A 14,211-nucleotide genomic window follows, 5' to 3' on the forward strand; every position below is an offset into this window, starting at 1 on the left:
AAACTTTTAATACATATATAATATCATAATTACATTCTTATTTGATAATAACTAAACAGTAAAAATGATAGGAGTGTAAGTGTAATGAATGTTTTATATGAATTAATATTTTTCTTTTGGTAGGAAACAAATGCTGTACATGTAAATGTAGGAGCTGGTTCTTACTTGGAAGTTAATATTCCAATGACAGTTGAGGAAAATGGTAAGCTGTGATTATTACTGTTTGTTTTAAATGATTAGTAAGAAAATAATATATAAATAGAGTTTATTAAAATCATTTTGGACTAAAATTACTGGGTTTATATTTTTCAATTTCTTAGTTTATATATTGTTGTACCTGTACTTATTAGGGTAGATATTACACAATTAAGTTATTTGGGCACTTAAAGATAAGGAACAAAATTCCCACTCAAGTTTTCTAATTCTGTGCTTTCATTATACTTTATACATCTCTTTTGCAGGACAGAGAATAATTTTCTTAATATGTATTTTGCCTGTTCACCTGTTGCCTTTTACTAGTGTGTCCACACTGCTGCACCCAGTGCCTGGCACATGGACATGGCGGTCATTCATTGAATGACTATAAGCTTTGTTTTAGATTATATCATTAATAGATTTCATCAGGGAATAAGTCAAATACTTTGAGAAACATAACTTTAAGAAAGCAGAACATTTCATATGTAAAATATTAATTCATGCCCTGTTAGCAGTAGTTCCATCTGAGCTGAGATACTGTAAGTTTGTTATATACTTGAAATTTGAGCACTGATACAACTTAATTGATAGCACGATTAAATGGTTTTTGTTAAATTTATCAAATTATTACATAGCTTTTTTCATTTTGCCTTCTTCCTTTCAATCTGTTATTACATTTGTAATTGAGAGCAGTTAAGATGAAATTCTGCCTCACTTATTCACTCCTCTGAGAGCAAAGAAAGTAGGAACTTACCCATACTTTTAAATCACTAAGCAGCATTGTTATGATTGCAAGCATACTCAGAGTTTTAAAAATATAATTAACACCTTTCCTCTTGGTTCTGTCACTTATCTTTGTGGCTGTAAGAAGAAAGCAGCAGGGTCTGAGGGTAATTCAGTGGTAGAATTCTTGCCTGCCATGTGGGAGACATAGGTTTGATTCCGACTTCCCAACAAACAAACAAAAATTCAACAGTGGTGCTGTGATAAGGGGATACTCACATGGAAGAAGAATGAAATGTGACCTCTGCCATAAGCATACAAAAAAAAAGAAGAAAGCAGGCAGAGAGATTGGCTGAATCTGTTTGCTTGTGTAAGATGGAAGCAGTGGAGCCCACCTGCTTAAATAATCAAGTGAAAAAATGACTGGGGATAGCATAGTATATCTTTTCCCATTAACTTTGGGGCTATTTTGGTGGAGAAATAAAGCTTATTTTAACTAGTTTAGAAAGATCATACTAAATTTTAAGGAGATTCTTAAGTGGCTGATTTAGAGTAGACAGTTGGCAATTAGCAGCTTTTAGAGAGGTGTTAATTATGGGGGGGGAAAGACAGTCCAGTTGAGAATGATTCATTTAAAGGAGTGTTCCCGTTTTTTTTTTTTAATGTTACAATACATAGAAGAAATAATATTTGTCTGACACAGTGGGCTGAAAGGCACCTGAAGGCTGAGGGGATCGGTTCTCAAGCAGACCTGTTATGAATTTGTTGCAAGTGCCCTAGCACACTGATTGTGGAACTCTAAGTGAGCTAAGGATCTAAAGAAAGTCCAGTATGATTCTTGGGTATAAAGATTAGGTGGCTTTTTAAAAAAGATGACTAAAAAGTCAAAGGGAAAAATGTACCTACATCTCAGACAAGAAAAAAATATAATCTAAACAAACAAATTTGAAGTTCCTTCTAGAGATCCACCTGTTTGAAAGAAAACCCTCAGCAGCAGGATGCTTGTTGAACTAGCAGTATAATAATGAGTGTACAGTTAGTGCTCATAGTAAGGCACCCCATCTGGAATAATGGTACCCCATTATATTTACATATAATACCCTAAACTTTTCTGCTTTTGCATTATATTTAGATATAATACCCTAAACTTTTCTGCTTTTGAATAGAATAAGATTATGGTATTTAGAAGATGTCATTACATAAAGAGTAGTTGAAAATGATGCAAATAATGTACCCTTGAGCAAGTAGAGGAAGAGAAGTCATGGATGGTGTCTTAAATAGTTAAGTACTCTCATTAGGAGGTAAACTTGTGGTTTCCACTGGAAAGTCAGTCAGGAACAATGGATATACATTATATGGAGATGGAACTTTTACCTTCAGAGCTGTCCAAAATGATACAATATACCTGTTAGTTAGTAACCTCCCTGTCATTTGGGTGCATTTAAGTAGTGACTGATCACCATTTTTTAGGTATTCCTTTTTTCGGGTTTGGTGGGAGTTTCAGTTCAAATGTTGTCAATTGTATATAATTTTTTAGGTTCTTAATTTTAATGTTTTTGTTTATTAGGTTACACCACTGCAATTAAAGGACAACTCTTACATGTTGATGCAACTACCAGCATGCAATACCGAACCTTTTTAGAAGCAGAAATGTTAGCAGTAAGTATAGAGCATATGATAATATGCATACATGCATTAAATACAGATTTGATTTTAATTTTTGCACATAACATTTAAATAACTAGAAAGTCATTGAATGGTCCATCTTCTCCTTCAAGAACCACCAGGTCTTGCTGGCCCTGTCTTTGGGAGGAGTGGGCTCCCAGTGGTGTGGACTCCCATTGGTATCTCTCTGTTGACCTGCCTTTAGCATGGGGAAGGGAATAAAAAGCACTGATACATGGTTTTTGACCTTTAAAATTTGTTAAGATGTTAGAGTGTTATTTTTAAATGTCATTATATAGCTAGATTAAATCTCTCCCGAATTGTAAGTAAGATAGTTTTTTATCATATATTTTCTAGCCTGTATTAGTTAGGGTTCTCTAGAGAAACAGAATCCACAGGGGACACTTGCAAATATAAAATTTATAAAAGTGTCTCATGTGACCGCAGGAACACAGAGTCCAAATCCATAGGGCAGGCTGCGAAGCCAATGACTCCAGTGGACGGCCTGGATGAACTCCACAGGAGAGGCTTAGCAGCCAAAGCAGGAATGGGACCTGTCTCCTCTGAGTCCTCCTTAAAAGGCTTCCCATGATTAGATTTAGCATCACTCATTGCAGAAGACACTCCCCTTTGGCTGATTACAAATGGAATCAGATCAGCTGTGGATGCAGCTGACGTGATCATGACCTAATCCTATGAAATGTCCTCATTGCAACAGACAGGCCAGCACTTGCCCAATCAGATAAACAGGTACCACAAATTGGCCAAGTTGACACATGTCCCTAACCATGACAGTCCACCCCTTGCCAACTTGGCATCTATATATATATCACCTTAAACCATACTTAATTTCCAAATGAAAACAAATAAGCACACATTTTTTCTTTTACCTGACAATGCTCAACTGTCCTGCATATAACTGGAAACACATTAAATCTCTCCAGAATAGGGTGCAAATCTTTGGGCAACATTCATTCTTAAACTTGATATCTTACAACTTAAATAGTATAACATGAACAAAACAGCATTACAGTCCTCGTTTCTGTAACTGATCATGTGGTCAAAGTTCATATTTATCACTACCTTCTTCCACTACTCATTCCATGTTTCCTTTACCCTCAGCAAGCACTTCAGCTGGTCATGGTTCTTGGCCTGGTGGGTTGATCCAAACCTTCATTCCTGAAGTTTCAGAGCCATTAGTAGTCCTTCCTGGATTGTGTTGTTGCAGTTTTCCATTGATTTTAATCACAGGGCATGGTAGTTCTAATAGACGCCCTAGGGGATCTCCTATATTCCAAGAAAACTCTTCTTTACCTCCATTATGTAGTTGCAGTCCTACTTCCTTCTGATAGTCAGGGTCAATTACCCCAGACAATAATGTAATACCTTCTTGGCTTCTTGATCCAGAGGCATAAGTAGGCCAAAGTGACCAGGTGGCAATCTTAACTTCCAGTTCAGTGGTATCACTGTTGTTTCTCCTGGAGGAAGCACACCCCATTTTGGAACTAAAACCGGTAGACCAGCAGAACTCAAGGTAGCAGGGACAGGAAGCAAAAATTTTCCTAGTGGATCACTAGGTGTAATAGTGAGTGGTACCACACCCATTTCCACCCCTTGGTTCCTGGACCCATGGATCCTGGCTATGGGAGAAACAGCACCATACAGTGGATGCTGACTCAGAGCATACACAGCTTCCTGGAGAACATTACCCCAGCCTTTCAAGTTTTTGCCAACTAGTTGGCACCGTAATTGCGTTTTCAAAAGACCATTCCATGTTCTGTCAATCCAGCTGCTTCTGGATTGACAATCCAGCTGCTTCTGGACATGGTAAGACCAGAGAATTCCATGAGCATGCACCCATTCCCACACTTCATTTGCTGTGAAATGTGTTCCTTGATCCAAAGCAATGCTATGTGGAATACCATGACGATGGATAAGGCATTCTGTAAGCCCATGGATGGTAGTTTTGGCAGAAGCATTGCGTGCAGGGAAAGCAAACCCATATCCAGAGTATGTGTCTATTCCAGTTAGAACAAATCGCTGCCCCTTCCATGAAGGGAGTGGTCCAATGTAATCAACCTGCCACCATGTAGCTGGCTGGTCACCTCAGGGAATGGTGCCATATCGGGGGCTGAGTGTGGGTCTCTGCTGCTGGCACTTTGGGCACTCAGCAGTGGCTGTAGCCAGGTCAGCCTTGGTGAGTGGAAGTCCATGTTGCTGAGCCCATGCATAACCTCCATCCCTCCACCATGAGCACTTTGTTCGTGAGCCCACTGGGCAATGACAGGAGTTGCTGGGGAAAGAGGCTGACTGGTATCCACAGAACGGGTCATCTTATCCACTTGATTCTTAAAATCTTCCTCTGCTGAAGTCACCCGCTGGTGTGCATTCACATGGGACACAAATATCTTCATGTTTTTAGCCCACTCAGAAAGGTCTATCCACATACTTCTTCCCCAGACCTCTTTGTCACCAATTTTCCAATTATGGTCTTTCCAAGTCCCTGACCATCCAGCCAAACCATTAGCAACAGCCCATGAGTCAGTATACAAACGCATCTCTGGCCAGTTTTCCTTCCAAGCAAAATGAACAACCAGGTGCACTGCTCGAAGTTCTGCCCACTGGGAGAATTTCCCCTCACCACTGTCCTTCTAGGACACCCCAGAAAGGGGTTGTAATGCTGCAGCTGTCCACTTTCGGGTGGTACCTGCATGTCGTGCTGAACCATCTGTAAACCAGGCCCGAGTTTTCTCTTCCGCAGTCAATTCACTGTAAGGAACTCCCCAAGAGGCCATAGCTCTGGTCTGGGAAAGAGAAGGTAATGGGTCAGGAGTGGAAACCATGGGCATTTGTTCCACTTCTTCATGTAACTTACTTGTGCCTTCAGGACCTGCTCTGGCTCTATCTCGTATATACCATTTCCATTTTACAATAGAGTGCTGCTGTGCACACCCAACTTTATGGCTTGGTGGGTCAAACAACACCCAAGTCGTGATAGGCAACTCAGGTCTCATGGTAACTTGGTGGCCCATGGTTAAGCGTTCAGTCTCTACTAAGGCCCAGTAGCAGGCCAAAAGCTGTTTCTCAAAAGGAGAGTAGTTATCTGCAGCAGATGGTAAGGCTTTGCTCCAAAATCCTAAGGGTCTGAGTTGCGATTCTCCTATAGGGTCCTGCCAAAGGCTCCAGACAGCATCTCTATTTGCCACTGACACTTCCAGCACCATTGGATCTGCTGGATCATACAGCCCAAGTGGCAGAACAGCTTCTACAGCAGCCTGGACCTGTCGCAGAGCCTCCTCTTGTTCAGGTCCCCACTCAAAATTAGCAGCTTTTCTGGTCACTTGATAAATGGGCCGGAGTAGCACACCCAAATGAGGAATATTATATCGCCAAAATCCAAAAAGACCAACTAGGCGTTGTGCCTCTTTTTTGGTTGTGGGAGGGGCCAGATGCAGCAACTTATCCTTCACCTTAGAAGGGATATCTTGACATGCCCCACACCACTGGACACCTAGATATTTCACTGAGGTGGAAAGCCCCTGTATTTTTGTTGAATTTATCTCCCATCCTCTGACATGCAAATGCCTTACCAGTAAATCTAGAGTAGTTGCTACTTCTTGCTCACTAGGTCCAATCAACATGATATCACCAATATAATGGACCAGTGTGATGTCTTGTGGGAGGCAGAAATGATCAAGTTCTCTGCAAACAAGATTATGACATAGGGCTGGAGAGTTGATATACCCCTGAGGTAGGAAAGTGAAAGTATATTGCTGACCTTGCCAGCTGAAAGCAAACTGTTTCTGGTGGTCCTTACTAATAGCTATTGAGAAAAAAGCATTTGCCAGATCAATCGCTACATACCAGGTACCAGGGGATGTATTGATTTGCTCAAGCAATGATACTACATCTGGAACAGCAGCTGCAATTGGAGTTACCACCTGGTTGTGTTTACGATAATCCACTGTCATTCTCCAAGACCCATCTGTTTTCTGCACAGGCCAAATAGGGGAGTTGAATGGGGATGTGGTGGGAATCACCACCCCTGCATCTTTCAAGTCCTTAAGAGTGGCAGTAATCTCTGCAATCCCTCCAGGAATACGGTATTGCTTCTGATTTACTATTTTGCTTGGTAAGGGCAGTTCTAGTGGCTTCCACTTGGCCTTTCTCACCATAATAGCCCTCACTGCACGAGTTAGAGAACCAACGTGGGGATTCTGCCAGTTGCTCGGTATGTCTATGCCAATTATACATTCCAGAACTGGGGAAATAACTACAGGATGGGTCCGGGGGCCCACTGGACCCACTGTGAGACGGACCTGAGCTAAAACTCCATTGATCACCTGGCCTCCATAAGCCCCCACTCTGACTGGTGGTCCAGAGTGACATTTTGGGTCCCCTGGAATTAATCTCACTTCTGAACCAGTCAGTGTCTAATAATCCCTGAAATATCTGGTCATTTCCTTTTCCCCAGTACACAGTTACCCTGTTAAAATGCCGTCGGTCTCCTTGGGGAAGACTTAGAGGAAGATTAACAGTATAAATTTGTGGCAGTGTAACAGGTTTCTCCCCCAAAGGAACTTAGCCTCCCCTTCATTCAGGGGGATCAGGGTCTGTAAACTGTTTCAAGTCTGGAAATTGATTAAGGGGCCGTGACTCTGTGTTTTTGTAATTCAGGTTAGACTTCTGTTCCCTTGACCTAGAACTCTTTTGTTTATACAGCTCCAACAAGAATTTAGTAGACTGCCCTTCTATTGTATTTCTACGTACCCCATGACCTACTAGTCAATGCCACAAATCTCTGCGTGTCATATAATTTTGACACCTCCTTTGAATTTGTTGCATACCCTGTCTTTGGTGATTAAGTGCTGCCACCTGGCTTCTGCCAACTCGGGATCCTGTCATCCCCATTGTGTTTAAAGATTCCAGCTCAGTGACAGCAGTTCCTACAGTAATAGCTGACCTACAGAGAAGTGCAACCACAGAGCTCTTGAGGGATGATGGTGCTAGTCTCACAAACTTATTTCTCACTGTTCTGGTAAAAGGTGCATCCTCTGGACATTCCTGGGGTGTAAGAGCAGGCTTTGCATGATAAATCCACTCTAACATTCCAATCTCTCTAAGCCTCTGGATCCCCTCATCTACATTATACCAGGGCAGTTCTGGCATTTCAACCTCAGGTAATGTTGGCCACCTTTTGATCCATGTTTCAACCAGCCACCCAAACAAGCTCTTAACACCTTTTCTAACCTCTCAAGCTATAACATTGAATGCAGAATCTCTGCTTAGTGGGCCCATATCAATAAATTCAGCCTGATCCAGCCTAATATTCCTCCCACCATTATCCCACACTCTTAAAATCCATTGCCACACATACTCCCCTGATTTCTGTCTATACAAATTGGAAAACTCACACAGTTCTTTTGGAGTATAACGTACCTCCTCATGTGTGATACTTTGTACCTCACCTTTAGGCCTGTTGGGACTGTAGTCTAGTTATAGGTCTAGAAGAAATGAAGGGTGGTGGGGGTGGGTCATGGAAAGAATTAAAAATATCTTCCAAGCCATTTGCTTTAGGGCCTTCATTTGCAGTTTCATCTGGTGAAACAGGATTAATCACTCTAGGGCTAATCCCTTCAGGAGGAGGTTGGGTGGCAAATTCCTCAAGGCAGGCTGGAGGTGGGGCAGCTATGTCCTCAGGGCAGACTATTACAGGGTTATCTAGAGAAGACTCAGCATGGCCTAGGGTTTCAGCCTCGCCCCCAACATCATTATCAATCCATATGTCACCATCCCATTTTTCAGGGTCCCACGCCTTTCCAATCATTGCCCTCACTTTAAGGGCATACACCATGCAAGACTGAGTTTCAGTTTATGTTGTAAAGTTGCTACCCTAACAATAAGATTCTGAGTCTGATTTTCAGAGATCTCAAGTCTACGGCTACAGGAAATAAGATTTTCCTTCAGGATACTCATAGAAATGTCTACATCTTTCAGACGGCACTTAAGCTTCTTGCTTGAAGCCTTAAGCCCATCCCTTTCACCCCTTAATGTCGCCAGTGTAGCTAACAACAACCAACCAACATCTCTATAACTCTTATTTCTACAAAACTCTGTAAAGGTGTCAAAAACATTATCCCCCAGAGTCTGGCTTTGTACAAGCGAAGCATTAGGAGAATCGAATGATGATATTTAGACTATCTCCTTTGCCAACTCACTCCATGGATTGGGAGTGTCATTCTGATTACGGTAATCAGAGTCCTTAGTGTCTCTGAGTCCAGTCAGAGTATAAAACCATTCTTAAAAACCCATTTTTAAGATTCTGTTTCTTAAGAACCACTCCTGGTACCAAGATGTTTTAGTTAGGGCTCTCTAGAGAAACAGAATCAACAGGGAACACTTGCAAATATAAAATTTATAAAAGTGTCTCACGTGACCGCAGGAACGCAGAGTCCAAAATCCATAGGGCAGGCTGCGATACCAATGACTCTCATGGATGGCCTGGATGAACTCCACAGGAGAGGCTCACCAGCCGAAGCAGGAATGAGACCTGTCTCTCTGAGTCCTCCTTAAAAGGCTCCCAGTGATTAGATTTAGCATCACTCATTGCCAAAGACACTCCCCTTTGGCTGATTACAAATGGAATCAGCTGTGGATGCAGCTGACCTGATCATGACCTAACCCTATGAAATGTCCTCATGGCAACAGACAGGCCAGCACTTGCCCAATCAGATAAACAGGTACCACAACTTGGCCAAGTTGACACATGTCCCTAACCATGACATAGCCCAATTTGATTATTTCCTTAGGGTTTAAATAATGCAATTTATTGTCCTTTTAACATGATGAATAAAGTAAAAGGAAAACAGTCTTATTGATACCCTGGATGCCTCATCTTAGGAATACAAACAATATGGAAATGTCCATGATTAAAATTACAGATTGGAGACTCATTAATCAGGCAGGTTATTATTTTTTATCATGTACAACAATAAAAAATGCCACTATGTAGAATGGTTGATATTCAGAGAATTTTTTTTCATTTAAGATGGTACCATAGATACTTAATCACTTGTCACAAACATCACATGATATATATGTAAACTAAAAGGGAACTTGCAATTACCAGTAATTTATTGAACACCATAAACATCTATTCAATAGCATGTTCAGCATTTTAATAAATTTCTATGCTGTTGCTGATTAATGTTGCTGTGCAACAATGATATTCCTGTGCAAGCAGCTTTTGCTTTTGCATAAATATCAAGCTTTTTCAGGTGGAACATGCCTACAGAGAACTGTGTTAGGTCCATAACTGCCAGGCTATCAAATGGGAGCTGCAGGAACACTGGTAGCCAGACTTCTGTGTGACATTATATATTGCACCCTATCCCCTTTCACTCTGAGCCTGTCACTTAGCAGATGAGTCTTAAGGAGAAATTAGTGACATCGGCTGCTACTCCATTAGTTTAGCTAGAATGCATGGTCAAAACTGTATCCTGATTTGATGTTCTCAGTGTTTTCACCACATCCTAGTTTAGTATTTTAAAGAGCCAGATATTCCTTTGGACACTGACCTGAGGTCCTTCTGTTTAGCTCAGTAGGAAAATAAGTTTTAATTACTCAACAGTATGTGTGAATTCATTTATAATATTGTTCAGACACTGTCACCTTTTAAATTCTGTTTTTACTTAATATTTGTTTTGCAGTTCCACATCAATGCCAGCTACCCCCGAATATGGAACATGCCACAGATGTGGCAGTGTGAACTAGAGATTTATAAGGCCACTTACCACTTCATTTTTGCCCAGAAGAACTTCTTTACAGGTGATTTTCTCATAAATGTAAATATAATGAAATTTGTCAGAATGAACTTACTTACCTTCAGTTAAGTTTTGTTTTTAATTCAACATTGGGATTTAATGACACTATTTATACTTTCTTCCTTTAATACTTTTTTTTACTGAGATTATCAAAAGGAAATATTCAGTAAAGACATTTCTTCCTCTTTTTTAACCCAAACAAAACTGTGAACCAGAATTTGAACTTAGAAGGAAATGAAAGAATTTGTCTTTGACTAGTGCTTTCTACATGTCTAGTGGGGAATCAGATGGGGAAGATGAGCCAGTTTTTCTTTCTTCCTGAATTAGGCATCACTTAGGCTTCATTATTTTAATTATTGTAATTCATAACCACTATGAATAGCCAAACATGTTATCTTTGCTTTTGGAGCTCCTACTTAACATTCCGTTCCATTAGCAAGGATAATTGAATTGGTGCTGCCACTAGTTGAAAAAATTCTTTTATTTCATGAGGCATAGCTACCTATTAAGAGTATAGGAACATATTTTCTTGGTCTGTGAGTAACATGAATATTTTTATTGCATAAAAGAAAGTGGCAGTTATTGAGCTAACTCTGTAAAGTTAGCCAAACATAATTGATTTGACCTGCTAGGGTGAATGGCTACATCAGAGCAACCTAATTTTTGTTTGTTTGCTTGTTCCATTCACGTATTCAGTCATTCCTGCATTCATGCTTTCATGCAGCTGTCGTTTACTAAGCATCTGAGTATTTTCAGATATTTGGGGTATAGTAGTGAATAATGTATAAATAAATCAGACTGCCACTAAGTAATTTGAGGATAGGATTATTTGTACCTTAATAATCCTATCCTCAAATTACTTACTGAAAGTATGATATTGGTCAAATTATTTTAGTTTAAGCTTTATCTGTGAAACAGGAATTACAATTTCTACACTAACTTTGCTAATGCTAGAGTTATGATTTTTTATAATGCCATTAATTACAGTATGTCTAATCACAAGTCATTTCGTTCATATTTGTTTGCTAGTTTGACTGGGACCATTTTTGGGGGTATTACATTGAATGCGTCTACATTCTTGGGTTATTGGTGTATAATTCTTTTCCAAGGCTTGTGTCAGGATCCCAGTAGTAGAAATTTTGAGGTCCTGGCAAGTTACATCTTTGTCAATTGAACACTGAACATTGAATAAGCAAATTGAGATGAACTGTTTAAGGTTTATGAAAAAATAATAGTTGAAACTTATAGTGTGTATTATATGTCTGGAAGTGTTCTCAGCAATTTTTACTTATTAAATCATTGAATTCTCTTAACTCTGTGAGATTAGTTTTTTATTATTATTATTTTACAGATGAAGAAAGTAAGTTACAGCGAGATCACACAATTTGTCTAGAGTCACATGACTAGAAAATTGGTCAAGCTAAGATTCAACCCCAAGTAGTCTTCTGGCTCAAGAGGCTCTGTTTGAGCCTTTCTGACTATAGAGGCTTCCCTTGCACTTACACTTTTGTAATTCTTACTTCTCTAATATTTTAAAATTGATATCTATTTTCAAACATTTAATCCCTCATATTATTTTTCCTCTAAACATTTTACAGCCTTAGATTTTAGCAATGCTAAGACTGGCTGGAGTGGAAATATAAATTCTCAATGGTTTTTAATTTAATTTAATTTTATTTTTTCAGTGATTTTTAAATCATATAAGCACTTAACATTTAGACTAAATATTGTGTTAGTTAAGTTACACAGCTAAGTACACATTCCCTAAATTATAATTGTACTTTCCCTAAATTATTTTCTTTAAATATACCTTTATCTTATACTTATTGAAACCTGTTTTTTGTTATTCTTTTTTCTAAACTTTATTTGGAGAAATTTAAAAATTACAGAAATGTACAAAAACAAACATAACCAAATTCTCATCTCCTAGATGTTAACAGCTTTTACATTTGCTTATATTACTTCTGCTGTTAAGATATATACCATTACAAATAACTCTAGTTATTCTTAAAGTAATCTTTTTTTTAAAATGATGATTATTAGAGTAGTATTCGTTTAGCCTTCTAGTGAATACATTTAATCATAGTATTTGAATTTTTTTCCTTATATTTCTCTAATGGCAGGATTCTGCAGACATGAAAGGGCCTGTTACATAGGTGTGAATGCCCATATTCCTCAACAGCCGTTCTCATGCCAATTATTAGTGACATAAAATTGTTCTTAAGAGATTTCAATGTGGGACGAAGATAGCTTTATGATAAATATAGATCCTTAGGGGTGAAAGATGTAAAACATGCAAAGCTGAAGTATCTTCTGGGAATAATGAAATTGACTTAGATTTACTCTGATCGGGGCAGAGGAAAACAGTAACAGTACTGCAGAGCTCTGGTACCAGGTGACTGACATTTTATAGATGTTTACCTAACAACAGATTATAAAGTATGTTGCAGGTAGGCTTTTTCAGGCTGCAATTTAGATTTCCACCTTAGTAATTTTTTAATTTGTGGTCTAAATGACAAGAAAATGCTTCTTTTTTCTATTCAGAATATTTGTTAAGAACGACTAATAATGAGAGCAGTTTTTGGTTTAAAGAGAAATACATAATAAAAATAGTTATTGTGACTCTTACTGAGAATATTTTGTAGTGTTATTCTTAATATGGAATGTTAAAGTTATTGTAGAAGCTGATAGAGAAAACTACAATTTAGAATAACAGCATGTTTAAATACAAATAAATTATTAAAGAAAAATCTAGTAATATTTGTTAAAATAGAATTGGCTGATAATATTGTAAAATGTCATTGGTTTCCTGAGATTCATGGTGGATTATTTAAATTGGTGTTTTTTTACTGGCATTCATGTCTTCATCTTATAACTATAGAGGTATAAAGTAGATAAATGCAATTGATATGAATTTAAAATCTTTTATATGGCTAATGATTCAAAGCAAACATTAAACATGATCTCTGCCTACAGAGAGCTTATGAGCATGTCGCTAATGGGCATATCTTGTTTTGTATTGTTCATCAGTCTCAAGTATATTGGCATGTGCACTAGAAATAAAGAAATGAAACAATATAAAAGAGCACTTATTTCATTTAAACACAGATGTGAATTGTGAAGCTGACAGATGCGTGTATGAGACTTGTCTGGACTATGGCAGACATCACTATGATCTGGGGGTAAAAGTAATGAAGGGACATTAAGGTCTGATGTGTCTTCAACAATGAGCTCGGTAGTATTAATGGATTTGCATGGCAGTTTACCATTTCCAAAGCATGTTCACTTACATTATTTTCATAATGACCTAAAAAAGGAAGAGGCACTGTTACTACCCTTGAGTTAACAATGAGGAAATTGAAGCACAGAAATACTCAATAACTTGGCCAGACTCATAAAGCTAGTGAAAGAGACATCTAAGAACAATTTTTTGACTGCAGCTACTGTGCTCTTTATGTAGTATCATGCTTTCTTTTTTTTTTTTTTTGGCATGGGCAGGCACTGGGAATCAAACCCAGGTCTCTGGCATGGCAGGCAAGAACTCTGCCTGATGTGCCACTGTGGCCCGCCCGTATCATGCTTTCTTGAAAGATGTCTAGGGTTTTCCTTTAACAGAGAGGTTATGAAAGAGCATATTTATTTTAGATGGATGAGAAGCTTAAGTAAAAGCGATGAACCACAAATTTTTATGAGGTAGAAAAGTGAGGAAATCAGCCTGATGAATGATGAATTTATATTGTGGAACTGGTTAATCCCACAGATGATTTTTCATATCTCCCAAGTGCTTGACATTGTGCTAAAGAAT

At 38.6% G+C, this 14,211-nt stretch overlaps 1 protein-coding gene across 1 annotated transcript in view; it reads left to right on the forward strand.

Annotated features, from left to right (window-relative positions):
* Nucleotides 1-14,211, forward strand: part of LOC143651333 (bridge-like lipid transfer protein family member 1) — an 80,461-nt gene that overhangs the window by 2,139 nt on the left and 64,111 nt on the right. Inside the window, 3 exon segments of the mRNA XM_077122288.1 lie at nt 124-202; nt 2,486-2,577; nt 10,293-10,410. Coding sequence (XP_076978403.1) covers nt 124-202; nt 2,486-2,577; nt 10,293-10,410 — 289 coding nt within the window.

This window comes from Tamandua tetradactyla, chromosome 12 (assembly GCF_023851605.1).
Source record: "Tamandua tetradactyla isolate mTamTet1 chromosome 12, mTamTet1.pri, whole genome shotgun sequence".
Lineage (NCBI taxonomy): Eukaryota > Metazoa > Chordata > Mammalia > Pilosa > Myrmecophagidae > Tamandua > Tamandua tetradactyla.